The sequence below is a fragment of the Mesoplodon densirostris genome, chromosome 1 (genome assembly GCF_025265405.1).
Source record: "Mesoplodon densirostris isolate mMesDen1 chromosome 1, mMesDen1 primary haplotype, whole genome shotgun sequence".
Taxonomy (NCBI): domain Eukaryota; kingdom Metazoa; phylum Chordata; class Mammalia; order Artiodactyla; family Ziphiidae; genus Mesoplodon; species Mesoplodon densirostris.
In genome coordinates this window covers 188270156-188291367 of record NC_082661.1, presented here as the reverse complement: position 1 = coordinate 188291367, position 21212 = coordinate 188270156, and the positions used below count along the sequence as shown (strand labels likewise).

Sequence of the window (21212 nt, the reverse complement as noted above, 5' to 3'; positions counted from 1 at the left end):
CAGGCTAGGAAAAAAGAAACATTTGGAGATATTTTATTTTTATGATAGGGAAATTTCACATAAAAGTCTTCATCATTTCTTTAATTCACAAAAAGCACAAATCAGTTAGAATTAAAGGGAAAAGTTCACACCAAACAATAAAGACTTTTGCTCCTTTCTCTTCCCCCTGTAACAAGAACAAAAATATAAGTACTAATTAAATTAATAGATGCAGGATGTAACTGGTTTTATTATTTTATATCATATATATACATATATCAGATCTATATCAGATAAACTGATAAGAAGGTCTTCTAATGACATTCTCTGAAGCCTTTGAAATAACCTTAAAGAATTTTGAGTTAGTTGAATCACTAATTTAACATTGTGGGCATTATTTTGTTCCAGGGTTTTTAAATAAGTTTTTTTTTTTTTTACTGAATTGCATTTATTTTTAAGAAAAGTATTTAATGTTAGCTCTTAGGATGTATTTAACAATGGATCAATATTTGGGGAGAATCAACATTATAGTTAACCTTATCTGAATTTTTTGTTACCTGAAGTAATTTAAACTCCCAAAGCAGCACGAGTTTTTGAAATCAGTGCTGGACCCTGCAAATTAAAAAGAATCATCAACAAATTAGTGAATATAAAAAAAAAAAAAGAAGCAGACTCACAGATATAGAGAACAAACTAGTGGCTACCAGTGGGGAGAGGGAAGGGGGAGGGGTAATATAGAGGTAAGGGAGCAAGAGGTACAAATATTAGGTATAAAATAAGCTACAAGGATATATTGTACAACAGAGAATGCAGGCCATATTTTATAATAACTATAAATGGGGTATAATCTTTAAAAAATTGTGAATCACTATATTATAGACCTGTAACATATAATATTGTATATCCACTCTACTTCAATTAAAAAAAGAAATAAATAAAAATAAAATAAATCAGTCAATAAGAATCATCAGATAAAAAAGTAGACCACTGTGCCAGTTGTACAGTTAACTCTCCACTAGCTAGGGGTGAATTCATTGCTTTATAGATTAACCAAGTTAAAAATAAAGATATACAACTCTGATGTCAACAAGCTAGGACAATAGAAGGCAGAAGGAAAACAACTCCACTCTTATCAACAGGAGGTATTGTTTTTCCTATACCAATCTCCAAACTCTTACAAAGCCTCATCCCATCTCTCCCCTTTCTCTACAAATCAGTCACAGAAATTAAAAGGTTTGCAGAGAAAATACTGCTATGCTACTATTTGTTAATGTTCTCTGCATGTAAATGAGCATGTTCTCAAAACAGAGGACATTAATCTTTTTGTATCATATTTATCAGAAATGGTTTACATAAAATCTCTTTTATCAGTTTTGTTTTATCTCATTTCATTATCTGTGTCCCACCCTCTCCTACCAAAAACATACACATACTAATAAGTACACGCACTCAAACCCATGTAATTATATTATCTATTGAAAAACTCAACATTTCTAAATATTATCAAATAACAAAACATCTAAATTTCTACATCATGATATAGTCAAATAAAATTGGCAAAAAGGCTGAATTATAGAATATCTTTTTAAAATATAGTGACGCTGTATTCAAATATATTTAGTAATACAAACTAGAGGCTTGCAAAATGTAGTCAATTTACAAATCCAGCTAAAATTGCTAAATAATTATATTAAGATAATACCTAATTACTACTCTGTTAATATTCAAAGGCTTGCTCCTGAGTTGAATATACTTTCTATAAATATTCCCCCAATATCCCATGTGCACAATTAATTTGCTATTAAATCCTTTTAATCCATTTAGCTCAAATGATAAATTGTAAGCCAGAAGCTGTCTAAATTATCATCATTTAATTATATATTCACTTTACAGTTTTCTCCACTAGAAAATAAATCAAAATTACTAATTCTCATAATATACTCTAAAATTACACTTCTCTTAATATTTAGTGAGAAAACTGTGATTATTTTTAAATATTATAAAGTCCTTCAATCTATTTCTAAATTAATATTTCTGGCATTATTTTAAAATTATAAATTAGTGGGATACTCTTTTCATTATTCGTTACAAAAAATTCCATACCAAGTATTCTGAGTGTAAACGTGAGCTGCACATACCTCTTCCTCAAAGCAGACTTCCTGCCCTTGGCCTTGGCAACACTTTTCCAGGAGGCCAGAGAAATCTGCAATGACGGCCTCAAGTTGTTCCTCTGTGATTTGTGGCTTTTGCTTCACAAGGTTAATGAGAAACCTATGATTTAAAACAAAACAATATAAAAGAGAAGTCTGCTATGCAATGGTATTTTTCTAAAGCCTTCCTAGGAGAGAACTTTCAGAGCTCTGGCAACCCTTACCCTAAACCCTCATTCCATTAACCCATCACCAGACTCGCCACATATATCTTGGCTAATACTTTATTAGAAAGACTGAGGCGAGAAACATGCTAAATGTTCCATTGGTCTGGACTTGTGCAGGTTATAGATGAAACACTATTTCACAGTTCCACCTTACTTATATGTAGTGAAATGGTCTTTTTCTTATTTGCCTAAAATATTCTTTCCAGTTCTCTCTTCTAAAATATGTCTTATCCTTACTCAAAGGCTCCAACTTCCAAACCCTTGTCATTCACATTATCACACCCCTAACCTGAGCACCATCTGTCCTAATTGCCTGTAATACTCATCTGGTAATACATTCAGGATGGAATTAATGTTGACCCAGGGAATAGGGGAGGCTTGCCAGGCGGCATTCTTACTGTACCTAGAAACATGCCTCAGATTGTGACAGAGAAAAAAGGGATGAACAAGTTTTCCAAAAAGAAGGAAGACCTTTTACAAAGTATGTGAGTATGAAAATGCATGGGAATTTGGAGAACATGAGTTACATTGACTTGCATTACTATCATCATTACAGAATGCCTCCCACAATGAATTGAAATATGTATTCCACTTCATAACACCCATATTGCATGGTTGAATCAAATGTTATGATTATTCTCTTCAAAGAGTAAACAGTATGGAAAAAAATTCAAAGGTGTTTATTCAGTGCTTGGAATGGAAGTACCCAAGACTTATGGCAAAGATATATCCTAATTACCTGAAATAGATTGCCCTTTTTCCCTCGATCCCAAGATGCACCACAACAATAGTTTAAAAGGAGACTATTTTTACAAACAGGAAATTATCTGCCCCAGTGAATTTTTCCAGACTAGAGGCTATGAAGACTCTGAGACAAGACTATTCTGAAGGTCACTTTAAGTGCTTTGGAGTAATAATTTTCTCCTGGTGAGCCCAAGGGTGTTGGGTGTATGAAGTAGAAATCTCAACCACTATTTAGTGTTGTCAGTCTTCTCCATGCTAGCAAATACCCATTTCTTACTGTTGCTTCATTGTTTGCAGTGCTACACCCTGAGCTTGGCACAGATCCTTATGGAAGATGAACTTGTCATCAGAGAATGGCGGAGAAATATATGTCTCATCCACCACCAAGCTGCTGAAACATGGCCTCCTGTTGGCGTATGAAGAGGTGCAGCACTGGCCAACCCCAGGGTTTACAGGAGTCTCTTCATGTCTGATGCATAACAGTCCAATAATAAGGTCAGCCTAATTAGGAGAATGAGAAAGAAGAAAGCAAGGAGATGGAGCATCAGCCATAGAATTGATTCAGCAAAATTGTTGCAATAGTGTTTAATGTCCAGTAACTTATAATTAATTTACAGGAAAATTTGCTGTCTGTGTAGGGATCATGTGCTGCTATATTGTAGATTCTTATTTACCCATTTGTTTGGGATAAACTTCAGCATTTAGTGACCAATGTTCCACAAGTGATGTTGAAGAGAGCCACTTCAGCTATTTGTGCCAGCGATTTGAAACACATTTTCAGTTACATACATACTTCTGAAGGGGAAAAGTCTCTGAAATCAATACATAGCCTACATTTTCCATGTATATTTAGTTGAGCTTTCCATTTTATTTTTGGGATTCAGAGAATCACTTTCTGAGGTAAGAATAACACAAACCTAACCCTTTCACATATGTACATACATACATACATATGTACAGCTAATATGTAGTCCTAATTGTAAAGAAATAAGATGTGTGTGTATGTGTCTGTGTGTGAGTCTGTGTGTCCTTAAGGCTTTCCTAATGTAGAATTCGCCTACCTTCCACACTTCAGAGATATTTCTTAAACACCTAATAATAACTTGTAACAAGGGCCAACATATTTTGTGGGCATACTATGTATCAGGCTAGTACTGAGTGAGTCACACGATTACCTCATTTAAGACAGCCATCCTAACTTTATTCTCAAATGTCAGATGAAAATTCTCAAGCTTAGTGAGATAACTAGCTTTCCCAGAGTGACAAGACTCACAAGTGGTGACAGTGGGATGGGAATGTAGGCAGGAGGCCCCCAGAACCTATACTCCTGAACCATTACGCCATCCTGTGCCCCTGCATCCTCCCAACATGTGGGATTCAATAAATGACAAAGATGATGCTTAATCACAGGAAAGTTTCTTTTCACTTCTAACCTTTGACAAAAAATTCCAGGACATGAAGACTGACTAGCAAATGACTCCCCATCATCAAAAAGAGGAAAAGTGAAAAAAAAAAAAAAGATACACAATTTAATTCACATTTGTGACTTCAAGGGAAAAAATAATAAAAAAAAAATTCAACCTGTAATCATATGTATGACACTAGTGACATTAAGAAGTAAAGATTAGGGCCTCCCTGGTGGCGCAGTGGTTGAGAGTCCGCCTGCCGATGCAGGGGATACGGGTTCGTGCCCCGGTCTGGGAGGATCCCATATGCCGCGGAGCGGCTGGGCCCGTGAGCCATGGCCGCTGGGCCTGCGCATCCGGAGCCTGTGCTCCGCAACGGGGGAGGCCACAACAGTGAGAGGCCCGCATACCACAAAAAAAAAAAAAAAAAAAAAAAAAAGAAGTAAAGATTTTTGGCATTACCAACTGGAAAGTCATTTTACTATTCAGAACGTGGGACCTACCTGTTCTGTACCCTGCACCCTGTCAAAGGGAATAAATTGTCCCTAATATCATCATAAAAAATTAAACTATAAAAGACAAAAACATAGGTATGGCTAAAAACAAAATAGCATATTTTAATCTGTCAAAGTTGAAGCTTTTTCTGTTTTAACATTAAAGTAGGTATTTGGTGAAATCATGAACTGAGTGACGTGTCAGTCTTTCTGTCTCCCCTGTATATAACGCTTGCTTGTTTGTTGAATAGACTCACTGCACTTCTACCAGCCATTCTAGAAGGACAGGAAGCTTGCCCACATGCCAACCATTCAGAGCCGAGTTCTTACACCCCTTCAACTGCAACTAATCCAACAAGTCCAGGAAAGCCATCTCCACACTGGTTTTTCCCATTTCCCCTAAATGGGAATTATAAGACTCTTTCAAGCCCAACAGGGCAGAAACAGGATGGGACTAAACAAAACACTCACCGCTCCCTCACCACAGGCCAATTGTTTGTCCTCACTGAGATGGCAACAAGTGGCTCCCGCGGTCGCCATTTTCCTGGTCAAGGTCATCAGCTCAGCTGGGGTCAGCTGAGGGGCCTTCTTTGTGTAAGCAACAAGAAACCTGAAAGAAGCATTTTTCACCAAATCTTGCTGAGTCCTTCAGGAGTCTCTGGACCCTCATTCCTTCTCAAAGACCTTCTTTTGGCATCAGGGGACATGAAATCAGCTCATTTGTTTCACCCACATGGTACCTGGACTGATGCTGGAGGTGCATTTACTCTGATAAGCATTCCCTCCCCTCTTCTTACACCAACAGATCACAATGGGAAAATAATGGCTGGGCAGCAGGCTGACTCCTATTCCCAACCTCAGAAGTTTCCTCGATATGCACTTTGATCTTTTGGTGCTTTAACTATGACAGGCTATGATAGAATGGGTATCTTTACTGCAAAAATCTGCATGCTTTGGGGAACCCAAAGCCAGTACCACAGATCAGGCTTCACAGGCCATCTGTTGCTCCTAAAGAGAGAGAACTGGGGAAGGCCACCTTCTGGAACTGGAAACTGGGTGATCAGATTAAAAGACCTCCAGTCCAACATAGGGGCTGGAATTAGGGTAGCCATGGGTGATTAATTTAGATGGGTCTTTCCCTCACTAGTTAATTATCTTAAATCACTCAAAATACTGTTTAAAAAAGCATACGCATTTTGTAAGTAATATTCTCCTAATTTCTGGAAGAGGCCGCAGCTTCGCTTTGCCAGCGCTTGGCTCTCCTGGATATATTTCTCTAACTCTTCTTCCTGAAAATACAAGCATTATTACATACATTTTTTTCTCTTTCTGCACACATAACTTTGTATGTAAAAATTGGCCAGTAATAGTTTATTCTATTATGATACCAATCTTAGAGAAACCACTTTTAGAGGGTTTTTTAATATTAAAGATGAATTGTGAGAATTAAGGCAAATGACCTTTAGGGAGATTAAGTTTAAAACTTTGTGAATCACCAAGTTATTTGATGGCAGAACTCAAACTTTGGGTAAAAAGTTACAATTCTTTCTGTACAAGATTCTTGCCTTTCTGGAGTGGAGCTATTCAAAAATGAATATTATTTTTATTCTGTGCATCAAAGAACTTTTGGTTAAAACATTCTTATTTCTAAAATAAGCCAATATTTGTTGACTACTAGTTAATCACTACTTAATAGCTAGATAGCTAGTTAGTAGACATAACTAACTAACTGCTCATTAGTAGTTAGATGCTTTCAAACAAACAGCACTTTTAATGCATGATATCCATCTAGTTTTCCAGATTTTCCTTAAAAAACTAGAGCATTTTACCCCTTTATCCTGGCATTCAGGAGGGTTTTCAGACTGGGAACATTTCTCCAATAACTCCTGATATCCTTTAGCAACTCTTAGAATTATTGGGACAGCAAGCTTAGTATGTCTTCTTGAATATTCATAAGTAAATCTGAAATGTGTGAAAAAAATCATGTTATTGGAATTAAGAGACAAATTATACCTGTGTTATATGGCATGCAGAAGTTAAAATGCAAATAACTAAACCTAGAAATCAAATATTATTTCAACTATATTCATGGCAAAGCTATTAATAAAAATTATAATCCCTCAAATTGTTCTAAAATGGTATTTTGTTTTCTTTTGCACTATTCACTTTCAATTATGGATGTGAAATCTATCCATACAACAAATATTTTTCCACTGCCAAGTCTGTGCAAACAATTTCTTTAAGCAGTAAGGATTCAATAATGTATAAGATAAAATGTCTGACCTCTCAAAAGCAGGCATTATAGGGAGACAGAAACCAATAAGAAATAGGTCATCCAATCTTAGGCAGTGATAAATCAATGAATAGAAATAAAGGAAGAAAGACAAGAAGGAAAGGGGTGACAATTTAGAGTGTGTGGTCAAGAAAAGTCTCTTTGAGTAGCTCTTTCAGGAGAAAAACCTGGGTGAAGGAAGCCACACAAAGTGTCTGGGGGAAGATCATTCTTGGCTGAGAAAATTTCTACTGCAAAGAACCATTCCAATTGAAGAATGCTTCTATTAAATAAACAATTAGCTTCAGAATGTATGAATGGGTAAATTTAAAGAGAATTCTTGAATTTACTAATTGTATTCCCAGGTTGTAGAAATAGGTCATATTAGTTCTTCCTCCAATAATGTCATTATGGGTTTCTGAAATCTGGACTTTGTTCTTGTTTGCATAATTTAATTTAGCGGTGCAAACAATGTGTGCATGTCTAATTTTAATCAACAATAGAGTAATATCCTCCAGGAATATTAAAAAGAAAATTGCACCATTCTTTTCATTACTACATTAAAAGCAGACTCAAATTTAGAAGGACCTTTGGAGATCACTAAGTATAGTGTCCTAAGAGCTGCACAAATCCCTCCTCTAATAGTGCCCACTGATATACACTGTACAATAAAGGAAAATGTGTTAACTGCTTGCTCCCCTTAAAGGCAAATAGAATGAGAACATGTCTTGTCAATTACAACTACCATACTGCAAATGTCTCTAAATGTCTTTTCACTTCCTTAAAAAAATAAAACATGTATTCAATAAATAGCAAATAAACTGCTACAATGAAAGCCCTTCTATCTAGCATTATCTATTAAGTTATATTTGGGGGGAAAAGTTTTTAAAACATGCACAGTGAAAAAGCACATTCTTAATTATGAGCCCTTCTTATTACAAAAATATCCATATCCTATTCGGAAGTTCAATGGTAGTCTTTACATGAGTAATCCATACAGGGATGACAATGCTTCTGATTCCAGAGAAACTGATACCAAAAAAATGCATCCTCATAAGCAAGCCAGTTAATAACAGCAGCAGTGAAAGTCTCATCAGTAGAAGATAGACCCTATTCCTTATTTCCTAGTTATTTCCTCCAACTATATTTTGGCTTAGAACATTCTAACATTATCCTCATATACTGAGTTCAGAAACCCTTTCAACAACACAAAGCTGTCAGTCACATCATAATTTTTACTTGTGTGAACATACATTTACAGAGTGTGTTACCTTGCCATGTAGAGATCTTTTTCCCTTGAAGAAAGTTGGTTGAAATCTGTCTCTCCTAAAAACCTATTTAGAGTTGGAGATAAGCCTTCAGGTTTGTCATCATTTTCTGCATGAATTATGCAATGACCAAGTTCAAGTGTGGTGGGTAATTTGCAGCATTCTGCTATTTTGCTTGACAGAATATCTTGCTGAGAACATATGTAGGACATAATTTTTTCCTGTAATAGAAAAATAAAGTCTAAGTTTTAAACATTTATTCTTTAATTCAGGACCTCATGGCCAGTCCTAGGAAGGAAAGAAGGAAGGAAGAAGACATTTACCTTGTCTCCCATTTTAGTGCTTTCTCCCTACTCTACCTTTCCTCACTCTTTTCCACCTAGCCTTGTTTGTTCAATTCTTCTTTTCATAGTTGTCAACTAAAATCTACTATTTTATTCTAATAGCAAGCTTTTAAAAACAAAAGAAAAATGTACTCCTCAAACCAAATGACATGCACGTTGATGCATATCTTTCTATTAGTATTGAAATTTGGTAGTAAACATTTGCTGTTTATATAACCCTGCAGTAACCGATTATGACCTCCAGAGGGCAGTCTATAGATAATGAAATGCACGTAAGTGGCCAGAAAGAAGCCGAGCTTAAACGTACTTGTCGGGCCTCCCTGGTGGCGCAAGTGGTTGAGAGTCCGCCTGCCGATGCAGGGGATACGGCTTCGTGCCCCGGTCTGGGAGGATCCCATATGCCGCGGAGCGGCTGGGCCCGTGAGCCATGGCCGCTGAGCCTGCGCGTCCGGAGCCTGCGCTCCGCGACGGGGGAGGCCACAACAGTGAGAGGCCCGCATACCGCAAAAAAAAAAAAAACGTACTTGTCAAAGGACTGAAAATTCTATGCATTCTCACCAGGAACAATTAGAACCCATTATTCAGCCATTAAAATCCAATTTATATACCATACTTTTAAATTATTTTTTTCACTTTAATGGAGAACGGTGGTTTGAAATCCAAAAATTGAAAAAACTAAACTTTAAAAAATGAGTATACAAATTAGTAAAATAGTCAATTAAAACTGATGCAACTTATATCAAAGAAAAATAAAATCATTCTTATTACCATCCTAATATGAAGGTAAATGCTTCTAAAAGGAAAAATAAATGATATAGGAAAATTTGTCTTGGAGGCAGCCCCAACCACTGACACCAGGATTCTCTGCCTGGGCCCAAAGACTCACCCTCAGGTCTCCCCTACAGCCTTGGCTTCTTACTGGTTTTCAAGTGTATCTCAGCCAAATTGCCGTGGACTGGCTGAAAGGAGCATTCTACCCTCACATTCAACCTTCTGGAAACCATATTCCAGCCCTGGTTTCAAGCCACCGAAATATCTAGGAGCAATGATTCTAAGCCTCCTTGAAGAAGAAGGTGTATCACAGGGGACCAGAGAGGGAATAATTTGGGGATAGACAGGCCTCCAACATCTAGGAAGCCTAGGGTGGCCCGAAATAGACCAATGCCACACTGCTTAAATCACAACTGACTATGGCATGCTTGAGGATTCTGTTTTTGGGGTATTTGTTTTTGGTTTTTAATTCTCCTAGAGCCCTTATTCACACCTCTCCATGATGGCTAGCTTTTTGCCGTATAGAATAATATCTTGTGTTATTTTTTATGTTTCTTTTATTATTTTGTTGTATTCATGTAATAGCTCTATGTATATAATATAGAGTGCCTTCCATGTGCCAGGCATGGTGCTGATGGCCTATGGAAATAACAGTAAACCAAAGACAGTCTGTAACCCCAATGAGGTCACATGTCTTATCTCTCTTATCAAACTATACATTTCTTGAAACCAGCTTATGCCTTCCTAACAGGTATGCCCCACAGTGGCTAGCACATAGAAAGTATTCAATATTTATTTATCAAATGAAAACACAAATGGGTGAAAAAGCAAATATATTAAAAATAGAGTTTTCCCCCCCAAATTCTGTGTGGAGACCTCCAGAGAGGTTATCATCTCCTTTAGAAGTAAGAATGAATGGGCACTGGTCTAGGAAGAGGGGCGCATCCCTTAAGTGAAAAGCAGAGTCAACAAAAGAGATTCAAGTTTTACTATTAAGAAGTCTGTAACTTCACTCAGTCAGCTAGTTTCCACATTCTATGAACAACTCATGGCAGACACCCTTCTCCCATTTAGAATGAGAGCAAAAGAAAGAAAAGGGAGTGGAAATATCTCTTTTATAGGAGGCAAGACTCTTCACCCCATCCTGCAGACACTCCAGCACATTTCCTCTGCAGCATTCCTCGTGTACGTGGGCCACATCCACAACCAGTTTCTGAATTTCAGTAAAATTAGCTTTGGGAAACTTTTGACTCAGTTTAGTAACAGTTCTAAGGGGAAAAAAAGAATAAGAAATCAATCTTGGTTATCTATCAAAATTAAATAACGACAGGAATAAAGACGCAGACGCAGGGAATGGACTTGTGGACATGGGAGGGGGAAGGGTAAGCTGAGACGAAGTGAGAGAGTGGCATGGACATATATACGCTACCAAATGTACAATAGATAGCTAGTGGGAAGCAGCCGCATAGCACAGGGAGATCAGCTCGGTGCTTTGTGACCACCTAGAGGGGTGCGATAGGGAGGGTGGGAGGGAAACGCAAGAGGCAAGAGATATAGGGATATATGTATACATATAGCTGATTCACTTTGTTATACAGCAGAAACTAACACAACATTGTAAAGCAATTATACTCCACAATAAAGATGTTAAGAAAACTTAAATAACATTTATAGAGTATTAGTATAGTCACAGCTCCAAGGATAAAAGACCAATATGTTCTTGTTTAAAAAGAAAAGGAAAAGTGTTATGTCTTCTTAATTCTAGCCCAGTCTTTCAAGACAGTGGCTCTATAAACTGTGATCTGGCCCTACAGAAGGCTTAGAAGTGATTTATCTTTTCCTAAAACCTTTCCTGTGAATTTTAATGATATCTATCTTTTTGCTGTTCAACCCTGATGCTGAGTATTGGGGATCATTGCTGTGAGAGGGTGGGAAAAATATTAAAAAGGATAAACAATTAAGAAATGGAAAATTCTATGAGAACAATAATCATTCCTTTACTTGGGAGAAAAAAATACATCTTAGAATATAGGGAAGGATGCATATGTGCATATCAACGGGACAAGAAAGTGGAGCAGACTAAGCACTCAAATGTGTCATCATGCCAAGACATGTAGTGTGACCCAAAAAGGAAGTAAGAAACAAAAATTCTTACTTCTTCTGCATAGTTCATGTAAATTTTAAGAGATGTCTTGGTGAGACCACTGTGGCCTAGAGCAACTGGTATTGTTGCTGCTACTGATAAAGACGGATTTTCTTTTTAAATTGAGAGCATTTAAATTTAATTACTTATGGATAGCAAATGATAAATAATGTCATTATAATAAAATCTTAACTTACATTGTATTACTAAGATAAATTTAACTAAAGCAGATTATGAATCAATCTTTAAGTTTCTAATAGGGTTGGAGGGTGGTTAAAGCATAATCTGACCTCTTCCAAGAAGAATCAGTCAGTCTTGGAACTAAATCCTGACTAAAAACTTTAATCTGTCTTCACTATGTACAATATTTTTAAATGTGTCATTTAACAAGCAAACAAATAAATAAACTTTAAATGCATGAGCTTAATACTCTTCAATTAGCAGGTCAGATGTTTTTCTAGGCTAGAAATGTTTCAGCATAAAAGTTGAAGAATACTTTAAACCAGTTATGTAATTTAAAATTTCCTAGTAACCATATTAAAATGTAAAAAGAAACAGGTTAAATTTACTTTAATAATATGTTTTTTAACCCAATATATCAAAAATAATATCATTTCAATATGTAATCAACATTAAAACTTATTTTTTAACCATTTTTTATTGAAGTATAGTTAATTTACAGTGTTGTGTTAGTTTCAGGTGTGCAGCAAAGTGATTCAGTTTTATATATATATATATATATATATATTATATAACTGAATATATATATATATATTCTTTTTCAGATTCTTTTACATTATAGGTTATTACAAGATACTGAATATAGTTTCCTGTGTTATACAGTAGGTCCTTGTTGTTTATAACATTAAAACCTATTAATGAGATATTATATATTTTCTTTTTCATACTAAGTCTTTGAAATCAGGTTTTACACTTAGAACGCAGTTCCTCATTTGCAGTAGCCACATTTCAAATGCTCAGGAGCTTCGTGTGGCTAGTGGCTGCCGTACTGGCTAGTGGAGCTCTAAACTACTGGTAATTCTGATTCCTATACTTGACCTCAAATCCTCAGTTGTCAGGACACCAACAATTAGAGATCACTGACATAGCAGACAAGTAGGTGTAATGGAAATAAATTATGACAAGGATCACCAGCTGTATAAAAATAAATAAATAAAATAAAATGGAAAAAAAAGAAAGAAAAATCATGAAAAGGATCTAGAAAAACTTTGTTCTCATGACAAGTAGTGTGGTCTTGGATAAACTGCTTTAATCTGTCTGGACCTCGGGTTACTCAGGTGTAAAAATGAAGAGGTTGAACTACCTGATTCAATTGTTTGGGCTTTTGTTGTTGTTGTTGTTGTTTAATATTCCTCTCATCCTAACAACAAAGATAGATGAGATAGAGATAAATTAGATAGATGAAAGGTAGAAAAATGATAGATTAGATACATAGATATATAGATAGATAGATAGAATCAAGGGAAAAGAGAAAAGGCAAATATGCTAAGTGTAAGAGTTAATGCAGTCAGTTGAAAAACTCCAAATTTGCTTCTGAGCTTTTTAGCAGCTGGGACAAGAAAAGACTTCAGTGAGTTACATGCTTTCATCAGTTAGGAAAATACATGCCAGTTCTTCAGAAATGACTATTTTGTTTTCCTCTGGACAATGGATTCTAATATTATTGCCTCAAGTGAATATTTTCATAAAAAGCAACAGTTGACACAATGGACTTTTATAGCAGATTAGGAAGCAGAGTTAATGTAAAGAATTTCTTGTTAAGCCAGAAATTTTAAATGATACTTAGAGAAGGCTAATCTACCTTGTAGAGAATCTAGGAAAATGTGGTATATCTGCTTAAGATCATTCCATCAACTTAAAAAAAAACAGTTTAATAACATGGAGATCATAGATCAAAACCATTGTGTCGGGTACTGGGAAGAAGGCAAACTTGTTACCACAGAACCTTAAAATTTCTTGCAGATATAAAGCATACAAACAAGCACAAATGAAAAGAGAAACAACTGGAATTTTTGAGCACTTCTTTTAGACCATAACACACATCAAAAAGCATATATCTCAAAGAACTAATGCATAAAAAATAATAAAAGGTAATACTTCTCTAAAAAAAAAAGTGTAGTATAATTATGAGGTGTAAATTGATTGCAGTCCAGAACTTGAGTATCTAGAAGAATAGGTAAAAAGCATAAATCTCCAAAGTCTTCTCAAGTGTTATCTCATGTAGACTTTAATAAGTGTTAAACAGCAGACTGATCTGTTCCTCCCAATCCTAGGATTTCATGATTCTAATCACATTAGCTCTCATCAAAGGAAGCTTCATTCCCTACAACAGTAACAATGTGAAAAATGGACTCAAACTGCAAAATGGGAGTTTTGCAGATCTCACCTTCTTCCCTAGATAGAGCTTAAACTTACATGGCTCGGAAGGTTCGGGATCCAAACTTTCTCATTACTGCACATATGTGTTGATTTAACAAGCTGCTTTCTCTTAATTCTTTTGTAATTGATGCTGCCTAGATAGAAAAATGAGGTGTCAAGAAAGGATGTATTTCCCTTTATAGGCTCTAATAATTAGAAAAACAGATACAACTAAAACATGAAACTATAAGAATTTTTGCTAAAACATAAATGCAATATATCTTTGCAGAACTTTATTCATTCTTTCTTTTAGATGGGTTTATATACATCTATGCCAGGTAGATTTATTAAAAATATCTTGAAACAGAAACCCTTGTAACTTTCATACTTGAGATAATGAATAAACAACTGTAATTTTGAACAAATTGAAGCCTGATAATTTCTTAAATGTCTTCTCAGTAACAAAATGTAAGATTGCATCACAGCCTGACAGTCTGGGAATAGTCACAGTTCTTAGGAATTTTGTTACAGGACTTCAGGCAGCAAGTAATTAATCGTGGATGTTGTTCTAGCTCTCCAAAACCTAAGAAAACTATTTGCGTCTCTAAACCTAAGTTTCCTTGTTTGTTAAATGACAACAAGATTTACACCTCGAATTTGTTCTAAGGTTTAAAAGAAATAATAAATATAAAGCACTTATCATGCTTCTCGTTCACCTTTTTTTCTCTTCTTCTGCTCTTTTTCCTTCTGCTCCATCTTCTTTCACTTGCTTCCTTCACCTCTTACTCTTCTCTCTTTCATTTATGTTATCACCTCTACCTCTGTCTTTCTTTATCTCACCAAACTCACTTCCTTAACAATAAAATGATTGTTGGCTGAATGAATGGATAAAGGAATGAATAAAAAAAGAGCAAATCCAGTGTTTTTAGCCCAAAGAAGAGCAGAGTGCTGAGGGCTCTATTCTGAAAATGATACTCTGCCCACAGAGCATATTTCCATTTTTAACTTTGTTTGGTTTTAGTAAGTCATAGCCAGATTGAAGTTATTGGTTCAGATATCCACACAAATACAATACCTTTGTCTGGAAGCATTCAACTGCATTTTCGGCTTTGCAGCAAGGTGGAATTATTTTGTCATATTGAGCAGCCAAGGAAAGAACTGTAGGTGCATATAGGAAGGGGTGCCTTCTTGCTATCTCATAGACGTATCTGTGAAATGAAAAGGAGCAGTAAGATTTACAAACACATTAAAATAGGACTGCTACTGCTTGGAACTGGACTCTGAAATTGTTTAAAGATTTGGAAAATAGTCATATTTTTTTCCACGTGCTGTCAAAATTTTCCTCACTAAAGATCCTCCAAGAAAAGGAAAAATCTATTATGAGGTTATAAGAGCAAACTAGGCAAAAACCCTGATTATGATTCTTATAAAAGTATCCTTTTCAATAAGCCTACTCAGCTATGTTTCAGGGTCAACAAGGCCAAACCTCCACTAAGTAAAAGAGAAAGGTGGAGTCTTTTTTCTCATCAGTTCAGGACGAGATTATCCATGCTGGCAGTCAACATAGCAGAGATGTTCTAAGGTCAGGCTCTGTATTTCTCTGGATTAGGCAGCAATGTGGAAGGTAGAAGTGATTAAGAGTTAAACACGGGCTTCCCCAACAGGGAACCTGGGTTCAAATCCCAGCTTGGGAATGTACTAGTGGTCTGCCCTCATCCAATTGTCTTAACCGTCTAAGCTTCAATTTCCTCATCTGCAAAATAGGAAGAAGAAAAGGAATGAAGAAGAAGAGGACAAGGTGACGATAGGCTGTTTGTGAGCATTAATATGATCATACATGCCAAGCACACGTGTTCCTAAAACATCCTAAGTGCTCAATAAATGTTAGACACTCTTATATACCTTAAACATTCCTGGATCGCTAACATTTCCTATTTTCAGACAATTTGGTGAACACAAAACACCAAATATTTGGCTCTGGAAGGAGTCATTTTGTGCCACACTAATATATTCTTGGGCAAGCTAAAATTAGAGAGAAAAAACAAGGTGTATCTAAGAGACTAAAGGAAAAACTGGTGGGTCTCCTGTGTGGTCTATACCCATCTATCTACGTGCTGTGGAGACAAAGTTACACTTAATGTTTCTCACCTAATCTCGTAGGGCAGGAGCTCAGCAGATGCCACACCAAACATTATTTCTCCATGTTTTAGAATACAGCCACAAATTGCAGAATTTGTAGATTCTGCTTGGTACTGCACTCTTTCTGGGGTCTTATCTACCTTTAAAATTGGATCCTTACCGGTTCATAAATAGCTCCCTGTCTTCTTCATATGCTTTACAACTTGTGACAGGTTCTGGAACTTGGAAAGGTGGGATGGATGCTGGAACAGCCTTTTTGTGTGCTAGGAAACAGTCATGCCTTTCCTCTCCACTTTGGCTGCAGCAGTCTGAAAGCCCATACTTTTCAGGAATTTCCTTTTCATGGCAAATTTCTTCCAGAAAGGCAGATACCTATAAGATTTATTTTTAATGAAAGACAACTAATTTTACCTAAAAATGCTGTAAAACACATGAAAAGTTTTCTAATATTTAAAGTCAGAATGGTAGATTAGGAAAATAATTCCCCCTACAAATTCCAATATATTTAGTTTCAGCCTGATGGGATAGCTTTCTTTTATGTGTTTGGAAAATGGAATTTAGTTTTCAACCTTAAATAATACACATGCCTATTAGACAAAATTATTTTATCTTAAAAGGGGGACATAGATACTCCATCTGGCATTCTTATTATGAGACACTGATATAAAATTGGATATTATTTTCACATAAAAATCAAAATATTTTGAAACTGAATAAAAATAGTTTCAAATACTCTTAATGGGTCTAATTATAGATTTGGCTAAAATGTTTTAGGGAATTCCCTGGCAGTCCAGTGGTTAGGACTTGGCGCTTTCACTGCTGTGGCCTGGGTTCAATTCCTGGTTAGGGAACTAAGATCAAAAAAAAAAAAGTTTTAAAATGTACATTGTAAGTGTTTAAAATCCTTCTTGTTTGCCTTAGCTTTACCAAAATCAGGTGATGATACCACTAGTCTGATGAATGCCTCTGAGGAATACGTGTGGTTCATTCATCTCAGGAAACTTTTAATTTAGCTTTTATAACTGCTAATATTTAGAGAATCCTGGAAATCTTAACTAAGACTTCCAGTTCCCAATCCACCTAAAAAGCACGCCTTTAAGTTTACAATGGTAAATCACCAATCTGTAACAGCACCTTGGATGTCTCATTGGATGTTAAGTTGCAATATAAAATGTATTTTGTTTATTTCACATGTCAAGCTAAAAATAGAGATGCCTATCAGGGATTTTTATTTAAGTCATCAATTTCAGAGTTGTAAAGTACTTTATATCTTTAAAGGGCGTCTCCTTTACAGTATTGCAGATACATCATTTTTTGGCTACTTCACTAGCTCCATCATGTCAGAGGATTCTCTGGGCATTTTGTCCCAGAACTGGTAGCTCTAATCATTTTAAAGTTCTTAATTCTTTTCTATATTGAGATAATAATAAACACTAATAACTGTTATTTATTAATCTGCTACATTAGGATATCCTATAATAAAAAAGTAGTCACTGTTTATCTGAAATTTAAATTTAAGTTGAATTGAATTTGAAATTCAAATTTGTTGTTGTTCGTTTGTTAAATCTGTCAACCCTAATCTATGCTATGCACCTCACATTCACTATAGTGTATAGTATAATGAAGTCACTGAGGGTGTCAGTTCTGGAGCCAGATGACATAATTTAAATCCTGGTTCTGGGCTCCCTTAAGAAAGTTGTTTAACCTCTCTGTGCCTCACCTTCTCCAACTGAAATATTAGCATCTATCTCCTAGGATTATGGTAAAGATTTAATAAATTAATATTTGCAAGCAAAGCTGATATTCTACCAATAAGCCCCAACCAGGGTCTCTTGGCTCACTGGACATTGATTCTGATTCATCAATGCTATGTTCTATGTCACAAAGTATTTTGATTATCAATGGATATGTAACACTCCTGAGAATAATGCCTGTCACATTGTGTGCTTAATAAAAATTAACCCCTGCTACCATTATCATATCAATCTCCATGACAACCTAGAAATGGAAGTTATTATTTTTCCTCATTTTATATATAAGGAAACTAAAGCTCAATGAAGTTAAGTAATATGCCCATGGTCATCCAGATACTCTGATTTCAGAACCTTAGCTCTTAGTCACCATGCTTATATTGTCTCTTTACAATAGACACCCATTGTTTTCTCCTCTGCTCTCTCCAGCAAATCAGAATTAACCTAAACCTCCTTTCATAAAACAGGTCTTGAGATATTTAAATGTATTTATTTCTTATGCAGTCCCTGCATCTTCTCTTCTGCATGCTGAGTTTTGGTCAAATATCACAGTGCTTTTTAAAAAATATATTATTATTCACTCACCTGGTTTTCTAAACACCCTGCAGGCTGCTCACTGCCAGTGGATTTCTCTATTACAGTCAATACATCTTTCACCATTTGATTTACTTCCTTGTAAGTGGCTTCTTGAACAAACTGGGCAAAAAATATGGTAGCTCTGAAACAAAAATACATATGAATGCTTAAGGAACAGACTTATCAATCTTTTTCTCAAGGTTAGTTTTTGTTTGTTTTTATTGTCTGTTTTGTTGTGACCTGTTTAGGAGAACACTTTTGCTAAAAAAGTATGTGAAATTTTAGCCATCCAGGAAGAAATGTCTGTCTTCTTCTTGTCCCCTTCCCCCATAAATATATATATATATCTGTTAACAATGAAAATAAGTGGATTTCCCCTAAGAGTGGTTCCTCCTTTTATGGTCATCCACCCACTGCAATGTCTCCATAATTGAAGGTATTTATAGCTTTTGTAATTTTTTGTTTTTTGTTTTTTTTAAGCAAAGAATTGGTCATTAGACCTCTACCTGTGTCTACTACCAACGTGATCAAGGTCTGATCATGGATTGACCCAAAGCGATGCTTTTGCAGGATTCTGTGTGCAACCAGTATCTGTAACACACGACTTTAAATTCCTTATTAGAAACTTCAGAAGTGTGGGAAAGAAAGACAGCATTCAAGGGAACAACATACCTTCTACAACTAACCAAAAATAGAACATTTTACCTCCCATTATGTGCTGCTAGGATTAAATAGTATTCAGAATAGAGAATATGGTAATGTCATCCTATTGGTATTGATGAGAAAAATTCCTGAATTCATACATAGTTGCCATCAATCAGACATTATTCTTCAGTTTCTAAAATCTGATTTTGTTTGTCCCATCTCTTTACAAGGAATCTACAGTTTGGGGTTAATATCTAAGGCATGGGGTAACAGTTCAATCTCTTCAATATCAATTTGATAATCAACATAAATAACTTTTCTTAGCATTGTCTAGTTTGCTTTCACACTTTTAAAAACTCATAGGGCTATCCAACTTTATTCAATTACTTAACTAAAAATTTCATTGCTTTGCATATTTAAAGTGCATTTATACAAGCAAAACTTACAGGTCAACTAAATTCATCTCTGCAGAGCATGGGGAAGAATCCAATATGGAAGCTGGAAAGCAAGATAAACTTCATGAGAAATGATATTTTCAACTGCAATCAGGAAAGTAATCGTTGTTAGATGTAAATGTTTATGTCTAAGTTAAAACTATACAATTTTAGAACTGAGAGGACATTAGGAATCATGTATCCAAGCATCTTAATTTTGTACTTGAGAAAACTAAGAAACTAAGGAATAAAGTTAATGAGAATAATTTATAGTAGACAACACTAAAATTCAGATTTTATATCTTCCAATTTCTTGGAACCATTGAACCATTCACAGGTAACGTTAAGCACTGCCATGATTTTGTAAAACTCTTGTACTCTTATAAATATACAAGTTTATCATTCATTTAATGATATTCACCAATTAAATATTTTTCCTCTGTGTCGAACAGTAAGTACGATAAATAAATCAAGGCAAATGAATAAAAGCAAATTTAAGAATTTTCTTATAGGAAAAAGACAAAAGAAAAGCAGAAAACATCTTACCTATTCCATATGCATTTTTCTGCATTGTTCTGGATTCAGTAAAATTTAGTAGAAAAATTAAAAATATTGATACTTCCCACTTCATGGTTGCTAGTTATTTTGTTGTTGGTGATGATGATGGGGGCAGAATATTGAAAATCATGCTGAAATTCTTTTATAGTCTTCTCTAGCAATGCCTGTTAACTAGTAATCTTCTGTTGGTATATCTGTTACTTTATTTCCTTATGTTCCAAATGGGACGACTTGCTAATAATTAACAGCACAGGGATTATTTGTGTTTTATGTTCAAGGACACAGACCTCTTTTGGGTGGAAAAAGGGGGGAAAACTTGCAAATTCATTCCATTTTGCAAATATAACAAATATTCTTCTCAAACTACAGAGTATTCAAGGAGGTGACTTTTCCCTAAATTGCACAACAGAAGTTAACAGGGCCATAGACAAAAGACATCAGACTTTGTATGAAATTCAACTAAATGCACTAACTCATTACTGCCATATTATCAGTAGGACAGTACAGTGTCATGATGCAACATGAGGGCTTGGGGACCAGGGTTGAATTTTTGCCCTACCACTTATCAGCTACATAACTTTGGATGAGTTGTTTAATTTTTCTGAGCTTAATTTTCATCATCTATAAAATAATGAGAGTGACAGAATTCTTTCATGATTAAATAAATTAATGAGTGGAAAGGGCTAAGAATAGGGCCTTTTGCAGAATGGCACTTAATCGATGGGAGTTTTATTTATTCACTCAACAAAAAGAGGAAGTCTGCATACCAGGCACTGTTCTTTGATAGAAATAATCAACAACAAGAAACAGGCACCACCCCTGTTCTTACTGAGTTTACCATATAACAGGAGAGACAGACAGTTATTATCAACAATCACAACACGGTGTGATAGATGCAGTGATAAGTAGAGTAAGAAGAGGAACACCTGACA

The 21212-nt window shown here is 35.4% G+C and overlaps 1 protein-coding gene across 1 annotated transcript; it reads right to left on the bottom strand.

Annotated features, from left to right (window-relative positions):
* Positions 1-546: 546 nt before the first annotated feature.
* Positions 547-20353, bottom strand: AFP (alpha fetoprotein). The gene is made up of 14 exons (XM_060092613.1): positions 20269-20353; positions 19735-19786; positions 18653-18785; positions 16477-16688; positions 15253-15385; positions 14235-14332; positions 10794-10923; positions 8544-8761; positions 6830-6962; positions 6192-6289; positions 5472-5610; positions 3378-3601; positions 2118-2250; positions 547-591 (listed from the first exon to the last, which is right to left on the bottom strand). Exons 1-14 carry the CDS (start codon positions 20351-20353, stop codon positions 547-549), a joined length of 1833 nt encoding a protein of 610 aa, XP_059948596.1.
* Between the last annotated feature and the right edge of the window lie 859 nt (positions 20354-21212).

Excerpts from the sequence above, each read along its gene's own strand:
- AFP (XM_060092613.1), bottom strand. The coding sequence starts at position 20,353 with ATGAAGTGGGAAGTATCAATATTTTTAATTTTTCTACTAAATTTTACT. Across the intron at positions 15,386-16,476 it reads AGGGAGCTATTTATGAACCG|ATACGTCTATGAGATAGCAA; the intron begins GTAAGGATCCAA and ends TTCATTTCACAG. Across the intron at positions 3,602-5,471 it reads TGGCCTGTGGTGAGGGAGCG|GCTGACCTTATTATTGGACT; the intron begins GTGAGTGTTTTG and ends TCTCCTAATTAG.